This window comes from Schistocerca americana, chromosome 6, assembly GCF_021461395.2.
Source record: "Schistocerca americana isolate TAMUIC-IGC-003095 chromosome 6, iqSchAmer2.1, whole genome shotgun sequence".
In the NCBI taxonomy this organism is placed as follows: Eukaryota; Metazoa; Arthropoda; class Insecta; order Orthoptera; family Acrididae; genus Schistocerca; species Schistocerca americana.
Window position 1 is genome coordinate 434,135,362 of NC_060124.1, and position 22,702 is coordinate 434,158,063.

At 38.1% G+C, this 22,702-nt stretch overlaps 1 protein-coding gene across 1 annotated transcript in view; it reads left to right on the top strand.

Annotated features, from left to right (window-relative positions):
* Positions 1–21,565, top strand: part of LOC124620191 (POU domain, class 2, transcription factor 3) — a 36,350-nt gene extending 14,785 nt beyond the window's left edge. Inside the window, exons 3-7 of the mRNA XM_047146860.1 lie at positions 3,139–3,285; positions 8,606–8,797; positions 13,345–13,688; positions 15,344–15,640; positions 17,310–21,565. Of these exons, the coding sequence (XP_047002816.1) occupies positions 3,139–3,285; positions 8,606–8,797; positions 13,345–13,688; positions 15,344–15,640; positions 17,310–17,619 (1,290 nt within the window). The 3' untranslated portion in view covers positions 17,620–21,565. The remainder of the gene's footprint in view (positions 1–3,138; positions 3,286–8,605; positions 8,798–13,344; positions 13,689–15,343; positions 15,641–17,309) is intronic.
* Positions 21,566–22,702: the final 1,137 nt, after the last annotated feature.

Below are 22,702 nucleotides of genomic sequence, written 5' to 3' on the forward strand. Positions count from 1 at the left end.
GACTGCCATGTGGTGGGCCCGTGTTTGATTCCCGGTACTGCCAGGGATTTTTGCGTCGTGGGAAGAGTGGAACGGGGTGCTCTCAGCCTCGTGATGGCAACTGACGAGCTACCTGGCTGAGTAGTAGCGGCCCACGAAAACTGACATCGGCAGGAAGAGCGGAGTGCTGACAACGTGCCACTCCATATCGCATCCAACGAAGCCATTGGTAGAGCATGACACGGCGGGCGGTCGGTACCGAAGGACCCAGCAGGGCCTGTTGATGGAATTACAGAAAAAGTTTGACACCACAGTTTGGTTTTCTCAGTTTGCCTCACTCCCTGGAAGAGAAGCGGTGCTAATAATAGCAACTCCTATTCTTTCCTTGATACTTGTCCGATATGAACTATTTTGCAGAACTTGGCGGTTCGTACCCACACCGAAAACTTTCGAGCGTTCTAGTCAGACCGGAATTTGGATGATTCTTTTTAAAGAATTGTGGCAGTGTCTAGTCACATTTCTTGTCGTTAAACAGTCTCACAGCTGAACGATGAGAACAAGTAACGCACAGCTGAAAGGGGGGGCGCGTGCTGCGTTCCGGAGGTCGCATCTGCTGCTGTGGCTGGGGCGAAGAACGCCTGGGGACGAACGTGATCGTCAGGCGCCCTCGCTGTCGACAAATCCGATTTATCAAGTGTTTTAAGGGACGACAACAGCTCCCCTCTCCGCTCCGTGCTGTTCTTTTTTAAGCGAGTCCTCAAGCCCGAACTTGAATGCTTCCAGAATGCTGACAATCTCGTTAGTCGTGCTGAGACTCTAGTGTGGGAAAACAAAGTGGCACCGAAAAAAGTCAGAATGTCGTGCTGCCTTATGGCTCTTCTTTCTTTCAAATTTTAAGTTGTTTACTGAAAGATTCTCGTTGCGAGAATGTCTCTTTAGCCGTGGTATTAATGCAGACTTCGCTGACATATTTCGTCTCGTCAGGTACGTGCTGCCACGTTATGGTTTATTAACCTCACAATTTATGTTTAGTTATTCACACAAGCTGGGGAACATAGTTTTTAATTTTTGTGTAAACACCTTCCGCTAGTCAACACGATAAATCCAAGGCGACAAAGGTATTTGTATTTACTCGTGCACTAACGCGACACTTTATTCACATATTACATTATCGCCTCGTTTGTTTATAAACTCAGAATTATAGTCTAATTTAAATTAGTTGGTAGCTGATGTTTAAGGTCCGATGTTAAAAACACTTAGAAAACACAGAAGTGTCAGTAGTGTATCTAAACATGTCAGAACTCCGCTCTTCGTTTTAATTAGGATCAGATTTTCGTTTTTTTCTTAAAACAGGTGAAATTCCGAAATTAGAGAAGTTTCCTACTTGAGAAATGGCGGAAACAATACTTTCGCAGCCGGAATGGCAAACAAACAGATCCCACAATGACAATACAACTGACATCGATGTTTTTCTGGCGGGAGCATTCCTTCCCGCTCACTGTCGGATGCCAGTTAATTTAAAACAGACTAAAAGGCTTCTATTCCAGATTCAATTGTCTACAGTTCTACTTTTAACTAGTTGGGATTTGACGGTGAGTGGGCTGGACTGCTCTCGCCAGTATAACACCAATGAGAGTCGGTTCCCACTGCATTGCCGTTTCCGCTGCGCAAAGAATTGCGTCTACCAGTTCTCAAATATGAAACGTATTTGTATACAAAAATTTCGTCTATTTAAAGAAAAATTCCAGCTCTCATTAAAATTAACAATCGTTGTCTGAAATGCTTACAGACATTGTAGATATCTGTACTATTCCGGTATGTGAATTTCGGATTTTTTAATTTTTTTTTTACTTTTTTATTCATTTTATTTACTTATTTTTTTTAGAAGATGGAAACTGAAATTTCGTCTTCATATTGTAAGGATGATGCCTTCAGCTGTATTTACAGGTCCCTACTTCCTATCAATAGTCATGTTGACTGCTGCCGTAGTTCTCACCATAGCAGGAACTAAGGCGCACCTTCTATGATATGTATAACGATGATTACCCGGAATCCACATGATCATGTGGTGTCATAGATGGGGCCTGAAGAATTTCTTTTTATTTATTTGGCTTCCAGCGTGTGTACTCTCTGTAGCCATCTGAAACAAATGGTTACAACGTACATTCAGTTGTATGAAAAGAATACATAAGTGCATAATTACAGATAAAAGAGCCAAAGCTATCAAAATTTTGTCCATCTTAAATTGTTAAAAAACAATCCGTATGCGCTGTAACTGTTTGGTTGCACATTAGTGACATGGTTTTTGCATTTTCGCAAATTTTGTCTATGTTTCGATGATTTGAAAATTTCTCCCGGCCTGAAACTGGTCATCGAGCGAATAAAAAAAGTGAAATTTGCAATTTTTGACTGGTTTTTAGTTGTGCTCTTAACAAACAGATTTAGAAGTAAAGTACACAGTTTTGATTTATCAATTCACACCATTTCTGAAGTTTCATCACAAACAAGATTAAGACTTTTCCCAACTCTGTTAATAAAATTAACACTAATTTTATAGTAAACGAAAAGGAAGAATCTGAGGGAGGTAGTATTCCATACAGAATTTCGCAACAGAATTTCACAAACCTCTTCCCTCTCCACTGTACAGCACTTCGATCTCTAGAGTTAGGCAGCTGCAGTGGGACTGAACGAACTACGAACGACCTGTGCACGCGAAAATTTAAAAGGTGTACTTTCAGAAAGTCACAACTGCGTGCTATCAGAATTATGTTCCAAATTTTTGCCCAGCATCGATTTCTGGGGCTGATTATCTTACAAGTGTGTGTGTGGTTTTTTTTTTTTTTTTTTTCCTCCTCAAAATATGAGGTCAAGTTGGTGATGTTTCCTTGCTAGAGGTAGTACAGAAATCGATGCCGTACGTGAATTTAAGGTCTCACAGAGAATTTAAAACAATTTTCTGTCGCAGCGGAGCCCTGTGCCAGCTATAGACAGTCCTTGTTGCGACAACGGCGTAACTTCGGACCTTAGATATCAGATGGCAACTAATTTCGATTAGGGTATATAGGAGTCACGTTCTCCGTTAAATCCTAGACGCCGTCCAGTCTTGGGCAGCGGCCCATCAATGCGAGACTGTTGAAGGGCAGGTTTGGTCCTTGACAGGTGACGGAGGTGGTGTCGCAGCGTAGCTCCGGAGGCGGGTCGCCGGGGCCACCGATGACGCCGGGGGCAGTTCCGGGGGCGGCGTCAGGGGCGGGGGCGGCGTCCGCTTCCGCCTCCGTTCAGGCCGCGCTACTCTCCCTCAACCAGGTAAGTGGCACTTCCAGCGGCAACCTTTTCCTCTCTAGTGTCAAACCTCGACCGACGTACCGGTTTAGCTTTCGCGCTGCTGTCATTTTATCGCCTGGTCTGCTGTCGCAGACAAAACATGTTCTGTCGTGAAACACTGACTGTTCCTGGTTGTACCGTAGATTAACTGATGACACTACCAGCGTTAACCTCAGACTTCTCACAGATGATGCAGATATCTGTAATGAAGTACTATCAGAAAAAAGCTGCAAAAATCCAGTAACATCTTGACAAGATTTCAGCATGGTGCAAAGATTGGCAACCTACCTCAAATATAAAGTAGCATCATTAATGTTAGGCCCAAAGGCAGATTTCCACATAGTAACTCTCCATACGCTCTCCTCTCTTCCGCTATACTCTTCACGTCTACGTAATTTCCGCTTGCCTTTATAGCGTCTATCGTCTTGTATCTCCTCCTTCTTCTCAATCTCACTCACAAACTAGTGCTTCCCGTCTCGACAAATGTCCCATCCAGTTCTTCCTAACTGTCACAATCTTCAGCATTCTCCTCGTTTCGCCAATCATTTCCAACAGTCTTTCGTTACTCACTCTTTTCATCTAGCTTATCCTCCACATTCACGTCTCGAATGCATCTAGCATTTTTTCATCCTCTCGCCTTAATGTCCACGTTCTTGCCCCATTGTTGTTGTTGTGGTCTTCAGTCCTGAGACTGGTTTGATGCAGCCCTCCATGCTACTCTATCCTGTGCAAGCTTCTTCATCTCCCAGTACTTACTGCAACGTACATCCTTCTGAATCTGCTTAGTGTATTCACCTCTTGGTCTCCCTCTACGATTTTTACCCTCTTCGCTGCACTCCAATACTAAATTGGTCATCCCTTGACGCCTCAGAACATGTCCTACCAACCGATCCCTTCTTCTAGTCAAGTTGTGCCACAAACTTCTCTTCCCCCCAATCCTATTCAATACTTCCTCATTAGTTATGTGATCTACCCATCTAATCTTCAGCATTCTTCTGTAGCACCACATTTCGAAACGTTCTATTCTCTTCTTGTCCAAACTATTTATCGTCCATGTTTCACTTCCATACATGGCCACACTCCAAACAAATACTTTCAGAAACGACTTCCTGACACTTACATCTATACTCGATGTTAACAAATTTCTCTTCTTCAGAAATGCTTTGCTTGCCATTGCCAGTCTACATTTTATATCCTCTCTACTTCGACCATCATCAGTTATTTTGCTCCCCAAATAGCAGAACTACTTTAAGTGTCTCATTTCCTAATCTAATTCCATAAATTGCATTATTCTAAATGAAACACTTGTCAAGTCTTTTCCTCAGACCTTTATCTAGTTTGCTACATAATTATCTCGTTTTTCTATTGAACGTCTCCTTCGCTATAGCTATGCGAGTTTTCACCTCCTGATGACATCTCTTCAGTGAACTTACTCCCAACATACGTAAATGCTCTTTCTTAGCTAGTAAGAACTCATCCTATCTTAATATTTGCTAGTCTCCTTCCGTGATGTCCACCAAACTCCTTGTTTTTGCTGTATTGATGCCTATCCTATAGCCCACACGAGCTTCATTCAGATATTTTAGCACTTATTTACAGTTTCTTTCATTTTATGCCACTAATACCATGTAATTATCAAACCTTATAATTATATTCTTTTCCCATCAACACATACTCCTCTTTTTTTCCATCCAAGCCTGTCGCAATAATCTCTTCCATGTATAAGTTAAACAAGAAAGGGGGGAGGCAACAATCATGTCTAACACCCCTTGCAACGCTGCTTGCTTCCAACGTTTCTTTTCGAATCCTTAGTCTTACCTGGTGTAAATATAAATTCTGTACCAGTCGTCTTCCTCCCACTTTACTCCTTTCTTCTTCAAAATATCCATCGTTCCATTGAACTCTGTCGAAAGAACTTCCCAAACCAGTCGGCACAGCACAAATTTCTCTATCTATATCATATATATATTTCCCTGCAATTTTTAACACATCAATTGCATCTCTTGTTCCTTTTCCTCTTCAAAATTCGAAATTGTTCCTCCCCAGTCCATATACCCCATTTGCCCTGTAGTGGTTTATTCAGCACTCTCAGCAGTATATATGTCCGCAGCTCGTGGTCTAGTGGCTAGCGTTGCTACCTATGGGGTAGAACCCTCCCAGGTTCTATTCCCGGTTGGGGTGGGGTTCTTCTCTGCCTGGGGACTGGGTGTTTGTGTTTTCCTCATCATATCATCATCATTTGCGACTGTGGCTACATTGTACTGTGTAAAAAAATTGGACTGTGTAAAAATTGGGACTTTGTACGGGCACTGATGACTGCACAGTTGAGTGACCCCCAAACATCATCTCAGCAGTATTTTATTTGCTTGAGAAATTGGACTGACGTATACTCTTCACATTTTTTTGGTATTTCTCTTTTTCGCAATTGGTATCATCATCATTGCAAGAATCATCAGAGCATTCCCTTTCATCTTATGTCTCATTACAGAGCTAGACTATTTCCTTCGTTCCTCTGTTTCCAAAACTCTTCAACACTATTGGCAAGTTAAGGTAAAATAGTTTGGCTACCCTTGGGCTACACGGTGATGAAACAAGCGAATGTATGAGAAAATTTAGTTCCGTAAATGAACTGCTAAAGAGACTCTTTCCCATTATATCTTTGGAGGAGAATGTGAGGTTTGAAGAGTTAGGTAGATATATTTCCAATGTAAATCTAACAGCTGGGTCTGGGACGAACCTTACCGATTTGGCTTACGTAATGGTGAAAATTTCAAAATACTTGTAAAATATTTTGATCAGCTTCTTAATTCTCCAGAACTAATCCATAAATGCAGATACTCAAACACTCTTGAAAATCTAGAAGAATATGTACTCTCAGCTATCAAAGAAGTTATTTAAGTCTTCTAAAGTTAATGGATAGTACTCTATTACAGCAGAACCTTTGAAATGGTCTCTACCAAAAATAAAAAAATGAGCTAAAAGAAAACTTAGAAAACAGAAAAACTGCCAGGAGAGTGGAAGGTGGCCTCAATTCATCCATAACATAAGAAAGATAAGCAAGATGTTTAACAACTACAGATGAATTTCTTTGGAACTAGTTGCAAATGACATGTTTTTGGAGATTATATTGAACAGAGTAGAAACAATACTGGAGAGAAATTTTGAATATCAAGGTGGTTTTAGGAAGGGCAGATCATTTCTGAACAAATATTTAATTTGAAGTCAATCACTTGCCACACATTACTGAATTCAAAAGGTCAGTATTTCCCTTTGAAATTGCATGTAGTGTATTGTGCGAGCGTACAGTATGAGGTATTCTTAAAATCTCATTGCCGCGATGGTACCATAGGTTAGTCATCCAAATTCCAGGCTGTCAGCTCACCAACCCATTATTTTATTCCACAAAGTTAAATCATTGATTATAAGATTTAAATATATTTAAAGAGTTCATTTTATGTACATGAAATTAATATATTCAATTTAGTTGTCCTTGTAAGTGAAAAAACTACACATGCAGAGAATGTGCAAGTGCTAGTGATGTTGCCGAGTACTTATGGCAGGATACTGAGAATAAAAGAAAGTTAACTGTTGAAATTGAAGAAAAAGGCATTATTCCTTTATCCACTTATGTGAGTCTGTAGTTAATGACGATGAAGGAAGTGGCAGTAAATTGCATTCTATCACCTGTAAATGGAGGATTTATGGTGATATTATCAAGCTCCCATTCCTGTTTGACAATAGTGACTCACACTTCCTCAGAATGCTAGGCTAACAGTGGAAATTGAACGTTTCCAGCTCCATTCCCCAGGCATTATTCATGAAATTTTGTGTGCTGCAAAAAAGTACCAAAGGTGATTTCAGTAACAACACATTCAGTGAGATACACGTGGAAACATGTTTCACCAAAAGAAATGAGGATATTCCTTGGAAAAAACAAAAACAAAACATGGCTCTGTATTCAAAGGCTGAGTTAGGTGACTATACAGCTGAATATTGGTAGGCCAACCAGCATTCATTAAGGATTTTTTCCCCTTGTCTCATATTTTTCCCGGTCTTCTCTAACCCTATTTTCCACACAAACCAAACAGCAGATTGGGTGGACACAAATGGTAAAAAATAGGTGTGGAAATGCTCCAAAGGAATGGCTCCACTTCTGAATAGTAACAAGTGCCATGGCTAGGAGTCTCACTTTATTTCATTTTATCTATCAACGTCTTACAAGAGTACACCAAAAGTTTGTAGCTGACTCTACAGTTGTCAACTGAACGAATATCGTGATCAGTGGAGGCAACCATTTCACCTTAGCAACAATACTTTCTTTAGCAAAACAGCAGACAGAAAATTTTCATTAGGTTTCTCAGTTGTGGGGGGACTAAGCTTATTGAACATAACTATAGATTGTTGTTTTTAGATGCCTTGACTTTTGAATTCTCCAGTCGGTATTTGGTACCACATCACTCAGTGAGACCAAATGTTCGAAAACATTTGTTTATGTTAGAGTATCCACTCCATACTTTTCTCAGTCTCAACAAAAGTTTTACAATGATCTTTTTAATAAAGTTTTCTTTTATTTTTGTGACCGCAGGGATCCAGAGCATTGTTTCTGAGAGACAATGTTCTTTTTCCTGAGTCATTTTACAGTGCTCCTTCACAGACACATAAAACCATTTCTCCATTATCTTGCAGGGAAGAGGCATTCTCTCCAACAACACAAGAAGAGAGGAAAAGAGAGAGAGAGAGAGAGAGAGAGAGAGAGAGAGAGAGAGAGAGAGAGAGAGAGAGAGAGAGCGGGCTGGGACACAAATATTGAAATGGTCATATCTTTATATGATTAGATACTATAATGGAGTCCTTGTTCATACTTATAAGCACCACTCAGCATCTTCATTACATGCTAATTTATTGTGTTTACTTGTTCCATCAGTCAGTTGTACCTATTTTGTTCTCTTGTTGAGAACTGCAAAATCCACCCATCCCAATCCTTTTCCATGTTGAACAGGATAATGTAAATAATTGACACTACTGGTAATTATTTATTGCAAAAAATTACTAATTTTTATTTTTATGGTGCATTAAAAATTTGATATTAATGAAGAGATGCTGTCCCATCCTAACATCTACAGATAAAAAATTTTGAAAATAGAGAGTAAGGCTTTAAATAACGTGTACATTTACATGAAATGAATATTAAAAGGATGCATCCAAGATGAAATAAATATTACAAGGCCACATCCAAGATAGGTGTTTCAAACAGTAATTAATTATCAAATGTTAAATTGCTGATTTGTGTTAACTGTTTCAGCTGATGAGCCAGGGACAGCAGCTGTTCTTGCAGAATCAGCTGGCTGCTGCAGCAGCAGCATCAGGCTCTCTTGGACTGGGCTCCAGTACACAGCAAGTTCTGCAGCAGTTTGTGCTTTTCCAGCCTGGAGCCACTTCTTCACCTACTGCTCCAGCTCCTGGAAGCCAGGCACATTTCTTTCTGCAAAGTCGGGTGAGTGATTTTTGCCAAATATGTTGCCAACACAGTATCCCCTAGACCCAAGTCAGCTGTATTGTTTTCTAACATAGTCTAAATTTGATAATTTCAACAACAGACTCATTAATTCAGTTTCTGATGCTAATGAGATTGGATTCCAAACATTCTGCAATTATGAAAATGGCTGGGAAATAGGCCAATCAAGATGCATCAAGTCGGAATGATATCCTAGTCTGCAATGGATATATTACCTACAATTTTTGTTCATTTATCATGCTGCTCTGTACTAAATATAGATGAGGTAAATTACACAGAATGAAGTGCATAGTGAAAATATGTCATCATGTTTCACAGAAATGAGAATCTGCGTTAAAAATTTTCTTATAAACAAACATATATACTCTAATGCATGCTCAGTTTTAATTATTTTGCAATAATTCTTTTACATAAAAAACTGTGAAGGTCCTATCATCTAAGTTAATGAACTGCAAAACCACATACTATCTTAAATATTTTATAATAAAGTGCATACTTTATAGAAATCTGTATAGTAGTGTCAGTTCCATCAGTCCTGTGTGCTGTGGTTATTCTTGGCAGAACCAGTAACTACTGAAATTGATTGTGCGTATTATAATGACAGAACATAAAATTTAATTTTCATTTTTCAAAGTACGACTACTAAGAAAAGAGAGAATTTGCACAGTTGCATGTTCCTTGTAGTAAACGCAATCTGTTATCAAACTAGAAGAAAATTACACTTTGCTAATGCACTAAACATGGACTTACATTGCAGAATGTGATGGGCGTGTCTTGGAAAAATTAATGATTTCACAGGTTTTTGAAACGTTAAGAAAATGATATACAGATATCAATAATTTTCAAAAGCTTTGCTCCATTCTGTTTTCTCCCCACTTTCTCAAAGTTACAATACTCTGTCATTGTCATCTGTGAGACAGGATTTTCTTTTAAAATGTTTTTGCATATCATACATAAAATTCCCGTTACAACCTGTCTTCCCTTTCTATTTCAATGCCATATTCTCTCTGTAGCAACTGCCAACAACAGTAAGTTTCTGTTCTTGGCTATATGCCTCTGATGTTTACAGGATCTGTTACAACAAGGGTTTACTCATCAAAATCTGTCTGGGCGCGGAGTACCTACGCAGACAGCGCAGGTAACTCGCCCTTCCTTGACTACCTGCTTGAATGCATTGTTTCCTTCCCTGTGAAACATTTGGTTTTTTGAAACCGTAGTAATTCCTGCATATCATTAGTAGCCGCATGTCAAACGTCTGCAGAGTTTCAGGATGCATGAGTAAGCTATAGTGCAATCTCAGAAAGAACCTCACATTTTTAGAGAAAGAATTCATTCATGACAGAAGGCTGCAGTTTTTTGTATTTAATTTTTTAGTGCTTGGGGAATCCAGCAATCTCTCTTGTTTAAACAGTTTTCTGCATATTCAGAAAACAAAACAATTATGATCCATGCAAAGTTTTACTGATAATATTCCTCTCATTGAATAAGATGATACACAAATGCTCTTTTTTTGTATCTGCTGTCACTTGTCTGATTACAGCACCCACCATTTTGCAGTCTCTCCTCCTGCACTGACTTTTGCTTCAGCGAGAAAAGCCCTGATGCTTATGTGATTTATTTATCTTAGCATGGCATGTTTATTTTATACTTTGTGACAGAGGGTCAAAAGTGAGCATAAAGCAATTATGTGTTGTAGAACATCATAATAATTATCCAATGTGAAATGTTCATAGAATGAGGGCTTTTACAACTGGATGACATTGCTGCTGGTAAACCATTCAAGGTATACGGTTGTGGTCCTTGAAATTCTTCTGTTCCTAACATTTTGTCCGGAACTGTGCCAGACATCTTCAGAGGTGTTGCTTCTCCATTGGCAAGACTCAACATAGGAGCAACGTCACTGAGACATCCAGTGCAGTTCTGAATGAAACATTAAGAACAGAAGAGTTTTGTGGATCATGACCCTTTACCTCAAAAGATTTACCAGCAGTAATGTGAAATGTGTTCCTCAACATGATTCAACTTTGTAGTTTTCCATAGTGACTTCAGATCATTTTCTTACATTATAAAATGCAAAATACAAAAATCTAGTAAACGAGAAGAAACAAGTGTTTGGATCCACATCTATGGGTAAAAAGAGCATTAAAATACAAGAAATTAGAATCAGTCAGTATCATGAATATCACAGAAAATAAACCTGAAACGAGGAAAACTGAAGTATGAAATTTAATGTAACAGGAAAAGACAAGCTCATTTAACTGTATCAAGAGGTATACTTGCTACATAAAATTACTGAGACAGAATGGTTGGCCATACTTTAAGTACCTTTGGGGGACCAAATTCCAGTCCTGCCAATACACATATTAAAAGTTAAAGTGACAGACTTTCTACTATAAGTTTCTGTCTCAGAAAAAGAGAGGGGTGGGTTGGGGAAGGTTAGAAAGGGTGAGGTATGGCTTTTCCTCCTAGAGGAAGGAACAAATCTTTGACTACACTTATCCTGTGATACTTTTCATAATGTATTCTGAGTAACATGTCCTGTCCCAACCTTCCCTAACCTGTCACTCCCTCTTTCCTGAGGAAGGAACTAACAGTGCAGAAGGCTAGGATAGCTTTTTGCACGTTTATATGTTTCTTTAGGTAGTACTGGAATTTGGATACCTGAGTTTAAAATACAAGGCCACTTAATAAATATAGGAACTGGAAATGAGTTGATGAGGGAGAGGAAACCGAGGAGCAGCAAAAGTAAATAAGAAATGACATAACTTGTCAAAGATACAGAATACTGACAAGTGCAGTTTCCTTCTGTTCATTGTTTCTCAGCCCAGTTGCAATAGTTAATTTTTCAATATAAATGTCAGTTGAATCACCTCTGCACAAAATAAAATATTTCTATGTGGAAATTTATAAATTATTTTGGCACTTTGTTAATATAAAAATATAGCCTGGCAAAGTTTCCTTGGCTATTATGTCCCAGGGTTAACAAAGTAATACTTATTTCTGGAAATACATTCTCACCATGTGAGAGATATTCACAGTGATCACAGAAAATCACAACGAGCAGTTGCGTGTGTGCCATGTATTTCCTAGCATATTCGAAAGAATGGATATGTCTTCTCATACCCACTGACAGCTCAAAGCATTACGAAAGAGAAATTACTCTCACTGTTAGAGAAAGGAGGAAAAACGTAGACAACATTAGTAAGAGAAATCATTAGTGAACAGGAAGGCCAAGGAAAAATGCTATCACAACAAGGAATAAAATAAGCTTGCACATAAAAAGCAACTGAAATTATGTATTCGTCAGGTACACACAAAAGGAAAGTAAGTTTTTATTTTCATATATTGGTAGCCCAAGTTTTCCCAGCAAAAAATGTCCTAGCTGAGTAGCTGATAAAGAATGGAAAAAAGGGTTTTGTGCATACACTAAAAAATACATTGAAGAGCAGGGCCCCCACAAGCATGCAGAAGTGCCGCAACACTATATGGCACAGACTCAACTAATGTCTGAAGTAGTGCTGCATGGAACTGAGACCAGAAATCCTGCAGGGCTGTCCATAAATCCATAAGAGTAGGAGGGTGTGGAATTCTCTTCTGAACAGCATGTTGCAAGGGATCCCAGATGTGCTCAATAATGTTCATGTCTGGGGAGTTCGGTGGCCAACTGAAGTATTTAAACTCAGCAGAGCATTCCTGGAGCCACTCCGTAGCAATTCTGGACTTGTGTGGTGTCGCATTGTCCTACAGGAATTGTCCAAGATCATTGGAATGTACAATGGACATGAATAGATGCAGGTTATCAAACAGGATGCTTACATATGTGTCACCTTTCAGAGTCATATCTAGACATGTCAGGGGTCCCATATCACTCCAACTGCACCCACACGTTCATCCACTCGATACAATTTGAAATGAGACTCGTCCGACCAGGCAACATGTTTCCAGTCATCAACAGTCCAACATTGGGGTTGGTGAGCCCATGCAAGGCATAAAGCTTTGTGCAGTGCAGTTATCGAGGGTACACGAGTGGGCCTTCAGCTCCAAAAGCCCATATCAATGACGTTTCGTTGAATGGTTCACACACTGACACTTGTTGCTGGCCCAGTATTGAAATCTGCAACAATCTGCAGAAGGGTTGCACATCTGTCATGCTGAACGATTCTCTTCAGTCATTGTTGGTCCCCTTCTTGTAGGCTCTTTTTCTGGCCGTAGCGATGTTGGAGATTTGATGTTTTATCGGATTCCTTATATTCACGATATATTCATGAAATTGTCATATGGGAAAAATATTCACTTCATCCCTATCTCAGAAGTGCTGTGTCCCATCACTCATGTGCTGTATTCTGCCTGTTTACATATCTGTGCATTTGAGTATGTATGCCTATACCAGTTTCTTTGGCACTTTTTTTATGTTTTATATCCAGAATATCTCAGAAATTACATTACTGTTGTGATGATGCTGTGTGTACAAGAATTGTATAATGTTCATGCTGTTGCACAGAAACATATAATGAGTGTGTTCACAGGTGCAGCATGCAGTGGCGCAAGCAGCACAACAGCTGCAGCAGTTGCAGAAGCAACAGGCATCACAGCAACACAGTCATGCTCATGGGCCATCTCCTCACAACCATCATAACCACCACCACCACCACAATCACCATCACCAACATCACAAGGCTGGTGCAACAGTGATGAGGACTCCAGAACCACAACCACCAGGCCCAGACGAGACAACTGACCTGGAAGAATTGGAACAGTTTGCAAAAACTTTTAAGCAGCGACGCATAAAATTGGGGTTCACTCAAGGTGATGTTGGACTTGCTATGGGGAAACTATATGGGAATGACTTCTCACAAACCACAATCTCCAGGTTAGTTGTTAAAATTTTCTGCAAGTGGCATGAGAAAACTTATAATGTCTTTTACAACTCTTCTGGTATTATGAGAGAGCACTGCCAAATCTACAGTTTCATCTAAAATTGTCTGTAACTCACATTTGATTATATCATTGCTGACTAATGACAGAGAGTTTCTGGGTTCAGTCTCAGGAAACAACCTTGGATGTTATTTCAGTGAAATCCACTCAGTATCATGGGGCCTTTATAAGCATAGCAACATCTTGCTACTTTTGTCTGATTCTGAGCCACAGCTCCATTTATAATTCTCACATTTCAACTTTATGACTTTGAATATTGAAATTCTATAAGTGTGTAATGAATCAATGAATTTAAATGTATTTTTCAAAAAAATTAAGACTGACACAAAAATTCAATGGATTTTTTTTTCCATTGATGTGCCAGAGAATTTTTTTGCTCACTGCTTTCCTGTACCTAATGTATCAATGAATAATGCATTTGCCTCTTTATCAGATATTCATTGAGTGTGCTGCAGGCAGAAGTATTTTTTATTAAAAGATACAAATTCTTCTGTGATGTTTTACATTTACCCTTCTTAATCATAATTTCTGTAGCAGTATTTTTTAATCATCACAATGAAAGAAATGGCCAAAGTTGCAAATTTAACTTTTACTTATTTGATGACTAGATTCAATTTGGGACCCAGTTTAAAATCATCCAGATAGTCAAAACTGTATTTTCCCAAATATAAGAACCATATCAAAATAACAAACTTGTGCAAATGAACAGTTATACAGCAGAGTTATCTGTATTTTCTGTAACTGTTCACTAATACTTTGTTAATAGGTATATCTTGGCATGGTTCTTATATTTTGGGAAATGCCATTTTGACTATCTGGATGATTTGAAAATGGGTCCTGAACCAAAACTAGTTATCAAGTAAATAAAAGTGAAATTGGCAGCTTTGGCTGGTTTTCTATTGTATTGATTAACACAAGTTGTTGCCCTGCAATTACTCTAGCATCCTGAAAGTTCATAAGTATTTTTTATTCCCACATATGCTAAAATAATGCAGTCTTAAGCTGCTCTCAGGAATAGTGTGTCAGATTTTCCAGTTAATTGATCATTAACAGTACATGAACCCTTTCCCACTTCTGACATAGTAAATTGATATCTATCCAATTTAGTACAAGTATAACCAACAGTGTAATATATTTAAAAACAAAGATGATGTGACTTACCATACGAAAGCGCTGGTCTTTAAATATGTCTGCTTGTGTCTGTATATGTGTGGATGGATATGTGTGTGTGTGCGAGTGTATACCCGTCCTTTTTTCCCCCTAAGGTAAGTCTTTCCAGTCCCGGGATTGGAATGACTCCTTACCCTCTCCCTTAAAACCCATTTCCTTTCGTCTTTCCCTCTCCTTCCCTCTTTCCTGATGAGGCAACAGTTTGTTGCGAAAGCTTGAATTTTGTGTGTATGTATGTGTCTGTTTGTGTTTCTACGACCTGCCAGCGCTTTCGTATGGTAAGTCACATCATCTTTGTTTTTATATATATTTTTCCCGCGTGGAATGTTTCCCTCTATTATATTGATATCATTAATTTGAACCCAACAGTGTAATATATTTGAAAAAGTCTTATTCTTGAGAGTTATTGTTGTGTTTCAGGTTTGAAGCTCTAAATCTGTCATTCAAGAACATGTGCAAATTGAAGCCACTGTTACAAAAGTGGTTAGAGGATGCAGACAGCTCAGCAAGCAACCCCGGCTCCTTAAGCAACCCTCTGACAACACCAGAGGCTGTAGGCCGTCGTCGCAAGAAGCGCACATCTATTGAGACAAGTGTCCGTGTAGCACTTGAGAAGGCTTTCCTACAGAATCCAAAGCCAACAAGTGAAGAAATTGCTGTGCTTGCTGAAAGTCTGGTCATGGAAAAGGAGGTGGTGCGAGTATGGTTCTGTAACAGGTATGGGGCACACAAACTACTGTTGTTGTGGTGTAGGAGTAATTTTCTTGACATATTAATAAATTGTTGCTTCTGTGAGTTTGTGTTAGTCATTTACAGGAAATATGTGTGATTTTCAAAGAGCAGATGCAGTCTCTTGCAGAAATGAATGTGATGTGGATTCATATGGTGCTGTTAGGCAAGTGATGTTACAGAATGTAAAATACCAGGAAATATCATGTTTTTTAAAGAAATTTCAAACATATTTTCACTGTACCAGCAGTGTCATCATAAAGGGAATTTTGATTCACAATGAAATACTTGAATGTGATTGAAAAAAACATATGAGAACAACTTGCACTGTGAATTCCATGGGACAACTGTTATGACTATTTACAGATGACAAAAATGCAAATGCATTTCAGTTATCTGTAAGTTGAGTAGCTAGAAGTGAGACAAAACAAAGATTTTTGAGAGAATCAGTAAAAGCTGAAGATGAAACAAAAAAAAAGTACTAAAATAATGAAAGATCACAAATAATAGGTGTAGAATTATGTTCCATTTTTAGTACCAGAGCTGAAATAAAAATAAACTTACCTAAACAAATATCCATCAAACGTAAATCTGAGATAGAATAGAATTATGTATAGGAGGCAGCATCTCTACTTGCAGGCATAACAGTGCTGAACAGTAGACAGGTCTGTAGAAGGGATATTAAACTGCTAAATGTTCAGATTGTGTCCATCTTCAGGGCTAGCTTCGAAAGCATAGCAATTAATGTCCATTTCTAAATGCCTGTCTACTACTCAGTGCCCTTTTTATGTCATGAGAAGTGATCTAATCTACTTTGCACAAACATGCATTCAACTACTTTGAGGATACAGTTGAAGGACCTCTGGAAACCATTATCATAATATAAGAGCTCAGATGCAGATTTTAGAAACAAGTATGATTAAGGAGTCAGTACAAAATATGGATGTATGTGGGCTTGAAACTAAAGTGAGTAAGAGGAACTGAAGAACTCAGAGAACAATGGAAAAATGGCCTTAAAACAAATAAAGGTGTACTTCAAGAGGAGGAAATTCTAGACAAAGAAAATGATTGAAGTTTCTGAATGTCTGCAAGTGAACATTTTGCTATCAAATCCAGGTGGAGATACTGCATCTGACTGGAAATTGGTACCACAGTTCACAATAATTTTGTTGTAGAAGATATTACCTAGTTCCGAAAGTTATTAAATGCTGAACTGTTATTATCTTCTTCCCTTGAATCTGTTTGTCAGCTATAGCAATTATAATTTTATGTAAAAAAAAATCACCATTATTTACATTATATAATGTACGTCTGTGCTCACTGTTTACAGTTTTGGAACTCCATTAATTCATCATATATATCAGTTACAATCTCCACTGATTGTGTCACATGTAGATATAACATCATGGGCTGATATTTGGGGCCATTTTTGCAACACAGCCACTCGCTATTTTGTTTATTGCTCTTGTGTGGAATACTTCACCCCCCTAAAATGATCCACTCCTCCAGAAAAAAATAGACCATTTGATGTTTTAGTGCCAACAAACAGTTCTTATTACAATCTAGTTTCAAAATTAGCCCATTGATTTGCTCCATAACACAACCTAACTAGCCCGGGAACAGGGTTATTTCGCTACCACCCCCTGCGTTGTTGCAGGCGCCAGAAGGAGAAGAGGATCAACCCCCCGAGTGCGGCGATGGGCGGGCCACCCGGCAGCAACACCCCTAGCAGCGGCAGTGCCGGCGGAGCGGGCTCCGGGAATGGCAGCACTGGCAGTACCACCGTGTTTGGCCACCTGGCTGGGCCCCTGGCTGCCACAGGCGCCCTGAGCATCAACGCCCACGCGCACGCCCACCCTCACCCTCACCCACACCCGCACCCGCATGGCCCACTGTCGCTCGTCACAGGTGTGGGTGTAGGAGGACCTACAGCAAATTACTCTGCTCCTGCTGTCAAGACGGAATGACCTTTCTGAACTGTCATGCCATGGCGCATGACATATTGACTGCTCTCGATTGGTGGCAGTGTGGTGTCATTCTCTACATCAGTGAATAAGTATTCTGAAAGTAGCTGTAAAAACAGTGTAAATAATGGTCGAAGTCATTCAGTAGAAGAAGAGCAAGAAACTGGACAGCTAATCACATAACTGCAGACTCTTTAAGCGTGTGTAAACTACCCAGTTTTACAAATTCATTTGTATCTTCTGGTGTAATAGAATCTATTGACTTGGCACTATCAAAGTGTCTGTAACATAGTGTAAGTTAAGAGTGAATTATATTGGGACAATGTTGCAAACTGGCCACAGCACCATGGGGATGGGCCACTATCACACTATATGAGGCTTGATGGGGTCAAATAATGTTTTTAAAAAGTAAGGTCTTCTGTGTCATAGATGATAGGATGAGACAGATATTACCATGCTAATTTTTTACAAAAATAATAAATAATGTTCTATTTGTGGTATTTAATCTTCATCACAGCCGATGCAGAACAATTTGTTTAACATTTGTATCACAAAAATTTATCAAAATATGTAAAGTTTTACATCGAGAAGTGTTTTACTCATTTTGTCCATAAAGAGATCAGTAGTAATCATTTATAAATTTCCAAAGAATATTTGACCAAGTTATTGCCTGATCTCAAGAAGTATAATTTTTTAACTGTAGCAAATTAAATTTATGGACTCCCTTTTGGCACTTCTTGCTATTCCTCAGAGATCATTACATTATGTAACGTATTTCTTCCATGAAGAGAGTGAAAGGAAAGTGTAATAGTGGAAAATGTCTTCCATCAAAGAAGTTCCTATCAATTCTAGTATTATCTGATATGTAAATGCAATATATAGTCGTTTGTTTGCGTGTAAAGTCCTTATTCATCGGTTGAACTTTTTTGGAATTGCCATTAAATTTGACCCATGCTCATGTGCTGATGGTCAGCAAACATATGTTCATATGTAGGTGTGTGTGATCAAGACAATGCCGTACCTATGCACCCCATGTACCCACCCGTCAAAGCAGGGTTCCTCATCAAATTCTGGGCAGGACATGGGCAGCTGTGTGCGGCACAACCCGAACTCTCGACTTTCATTCTCTGCTTGTCAAGAGGACCAAGAATAAAGTGAAAGTTCCTATTGCCATCTTGGCACAACCAAATATGGTTTGAAATGTCGAATGAGTTTCGGTTCTTTTTTATTTCAGTGTGAAAACAGATGTATTGTGTACTCTTTTAAATTTAAATTATGATCATAAAAGCTAAAAATATAATAGCAGAGTTCATCATTTTAAAATTCTGCTTAATATTGTTACTTTTCACTGATTTCTTCCTATGAAAGATCTTCTCAGTCTGCTTTTCTCTGTGTTTCCACCATTGCAAAGGACGTTTCTTGGAAATACCAAAAATTAAGTTACCTCTGAGGTCATACAAGTGTTTTTATTTTCCTTGGGCTGTTAACCGTTATTGTTGTAGGATATCGATGTTATTACTTTATACCTGATTTTGTTTAGAATTTGGAATAGATTGACCAAATGTAAGCTAGTAGCAACCTATATTAACAAATGGTCATGGTGTTTATATGACCTTTTGTACTGTTGTGTACTATCTTGTGACTTCCTTCTTTTCCTTCTTGCAATTACTCATTGCAAAAAAAGTCATGTGTATCTATTCACTACTGTAGACTAAATATGAGCTGTATTGTAAATCTATTGTTTCTAATCTATCCACTTCCAAAGACTACAGACTGAGGCTATTGAAGGTGGCTTCAAAAATTCTTTTTTATTGGTGTGATATATGTCGTCCATATTTGTTTCTTAAGGTTCATTGGTACAGAATATTAGGTTCTGTGCCAGCTTACTGTGGTATTCTATAAATAGAAAATACACAAGAAGTAGGAACCATCTGTTGTCAGCATGTGTCTTGTCATCTTGTCACAGTAACACAAACTTTATATATCACATTGTGTTAACTTAGATGTTTAGAAATGATATAATAAAAACTGAGCATAAAATGAACCAATCAAATTTCTGGCCTCAGGAGTGTAAATTACTTATTTTAAACCTATTACTTTGATTGGTTCATTCTGAGAACTCTACTTGTAAAAGAAATATATAGCTGATGAACTTCAGTTTTTAAAGATTTTTCAAATATATTATGAGCAAAGATGTTTTTCAATTTTATGGAAGTTTGTTGATGAAGGAGATTTATATATTTGTGTCTGTGGAGAGATGATGTGAAACCTGAAAAGGACTCCTTCAGAGCAGCTATCCTTTTATTTTATGACTTATTTCAAACAATTTTGATACATATCATTCTGAATTTGGTGTACAAATTACAAAAGTTGTTTTGTTACTTATCTGTTAGATATTTAAATTGTTTGAAGTTTGGTGAGTTGACTGTTTTAATGCCATTTGCACTGTACAGTGATTGCTTATGCTAAAACTGATATATGTAATTTTTTTCCACACACAAAGCAGCCACCTGCCACTTTGTTACTGCCTTACATTATTGTTTCTGTTCAGAAAAGATGTACACCCTGCCAGTCCTTATATGGTTTTAAGTTAGTATGCTTCATACATGGCCTAATCAATTATCTGTCAATTTCTTACACTGTGGCTGAGTAAAATTGTGCTGCTATTCTGTTGTTTTCTACAAAGGACTCCAATCATTGCGGGTTAGCAAATTTTGTCCTTTTGAACATGTCATTGTTTCATGATCTTGCTTAATATTATAAAGTGGGAAAAACTTCCATATATATATGTAATATTTTATTCTACAATACATACAAAGTGAAATAAGAAAAAAATATTTGAAGTTGTGAACTTTGTAAGATATATTCCATTCTTTTTACAGGTATGACTTAATTAAGCAGTTGAGTGCCCCCCCCCCTCCCCCCTAAAAAAAGCCAAACTTAAATAAGTTGTGAAGCAGATTTGCTATTGTAGACAGCAGTTAACTCTTGTTTCTGCATGAGTGTACTGTTTATAAAGTCAGCAGAGAAGTATTTTGATTAAGGAAAATATTCTAGCTATGTCGCTGATGTACTTTCTCCACAGTCATTATTCAGTGTGAACTACATTTCTGATCAGTGGAGTTCAGTATCAAAACAGCTACTAAGCAAATGAAAGTGAAATATGTTAACTGTACCATAGATAACATTATTTATAACTTTACTTTGTCCATTGGCAGTGTTGATATTTCAGTTTTTAACAAATGAGAATTGGTCAGATAAGAAGATACATTTGGTAGTTGTGTCTTGTTATAGCTGAATTTTTATTATGAAACATGTCACTTAAATGGAAAGTGAGATTTATGTTTAAATATTAAGGCAGTAGATATTCACTTACCTGCTGACTATTTGCATCATATATCTTCTGTGTCTGCAATCTTCTCCATTTTATTCCATCCAAAAAACTGCTGACAAACAAGTAACAAGGTGTGCAGTGGTGTTACACAATACTATGGGTTCAGAAAACCTAACCAAGAGACATAAGAAAAGGGAATTAGTTGCTTGTAAATGAAGGGTGTGTGTGGAGAAATTTTGTTTCTAAGCTAAAGGTGCTAGCAAATAACAGAAATATTCTAGATGTATGAACATCAGAAGGTAGCTTCATTTTTGTTACACATTTTGTTTAAATGATTTGATGATTGTATATTTAATGAACAATAAGTTTTTATATAAATACTTGTGTTTCAAAGATATAATTTTGCCATTGTTAATACGAGGTGTAAGAGTGGGGGCAGGGGAACAAGTACAGGATATGCACACTGGAGCTACCTGGTTGTACAGAAACTGTAAAGGAAATATATGTTATATTATTTCATGGTGTTTTGACAAGTAATGCATATCTGTACTGTACCTGCCCTCTGATTAATGAAGAAATAGGCAATAAAATTATACTGCACATTATTTTCATTAAGTAAATGTGCTCTCAGTTTATCAAGTTGTCATGTTGTCCTGATATTCTGTTGAACTAAGTTGATCTAGGAATTTAAGTTCCAAAATGTCGTAAAAACTGACATTATACATGAAGAAGACATTAAAATGATATCAGTTACAAACTTAAAAGAGATTGTGTGCAGGATTATATATTAACAAATATACAATGATAACTTTCAAGAAAATCACTGATGCATTGAAGAAAGTCTTACACAACACATTAAAGAACACAGTGCCATGCTTCAGTTACTCATCTCAGAAATAATAGAAATAATTGACATTCATCATTTACATGTTTTTGTATTGAGACTGCAAAAATGTCTCATAACATGATACAGAACACAGTGCCTTGCTTCTCAGAAATAACTGTAGCAGATGCTATTCATCATTTAAACAGTTTTATATTGGGACTGCATCTTTTACTACTCAGCTAATATTTGTGCACTAATAACATTCTAGACCAGGAGAGACAAGATGTGCATATTTTGTTTTTCAGTAGCAATGTAAGGACCGGCCAAGATAGCCACATGCATTAGCACACTGCTTCTGGGATTCTGAGAGGTGTACCAACCCTGGATCAAATGTGCCCCATCGATTAATGACATGAGTCGGTGTGTAAAGTTCTGACACTTTCACATGGGATAACACTAGATGCAGATAGGTGGAGTACACAGATTCTGTCCTGGAGAGGAAGGGGTGGTGACAGGTGTGGGATCTGGCCACCCTCTACAACTAACACTGGCAAATCCCAATCAACATGCCAACCCCGTGTGAAGATACAAGGAAAAAGAAGAAGAAGAAGCAGAATAGTAATCTAGGATTTTCATCATCCTATTACATGAGACTTTTGACGAAGTTCTTCTCAAGCATCTGTTTATCTGTTTTCCGATATCTTCCATTACTTCCTTTGCATCCATTACTCTAGCCCACGGTGTATTTCAGTCAGTTCTAAAATGGTTGTTTTCATGAAAAATTGTCCATATATGGTATGAAGCTCTTCTTGGAGTTCCTGCTTACTAACATGTCATGCTTACTAATATGTCTGTACGCCCAAACATTTTATGCAGAAATGGGTCCCTCTGTACCACCACTTCAGGTCTGATTACATGAAGTGTTC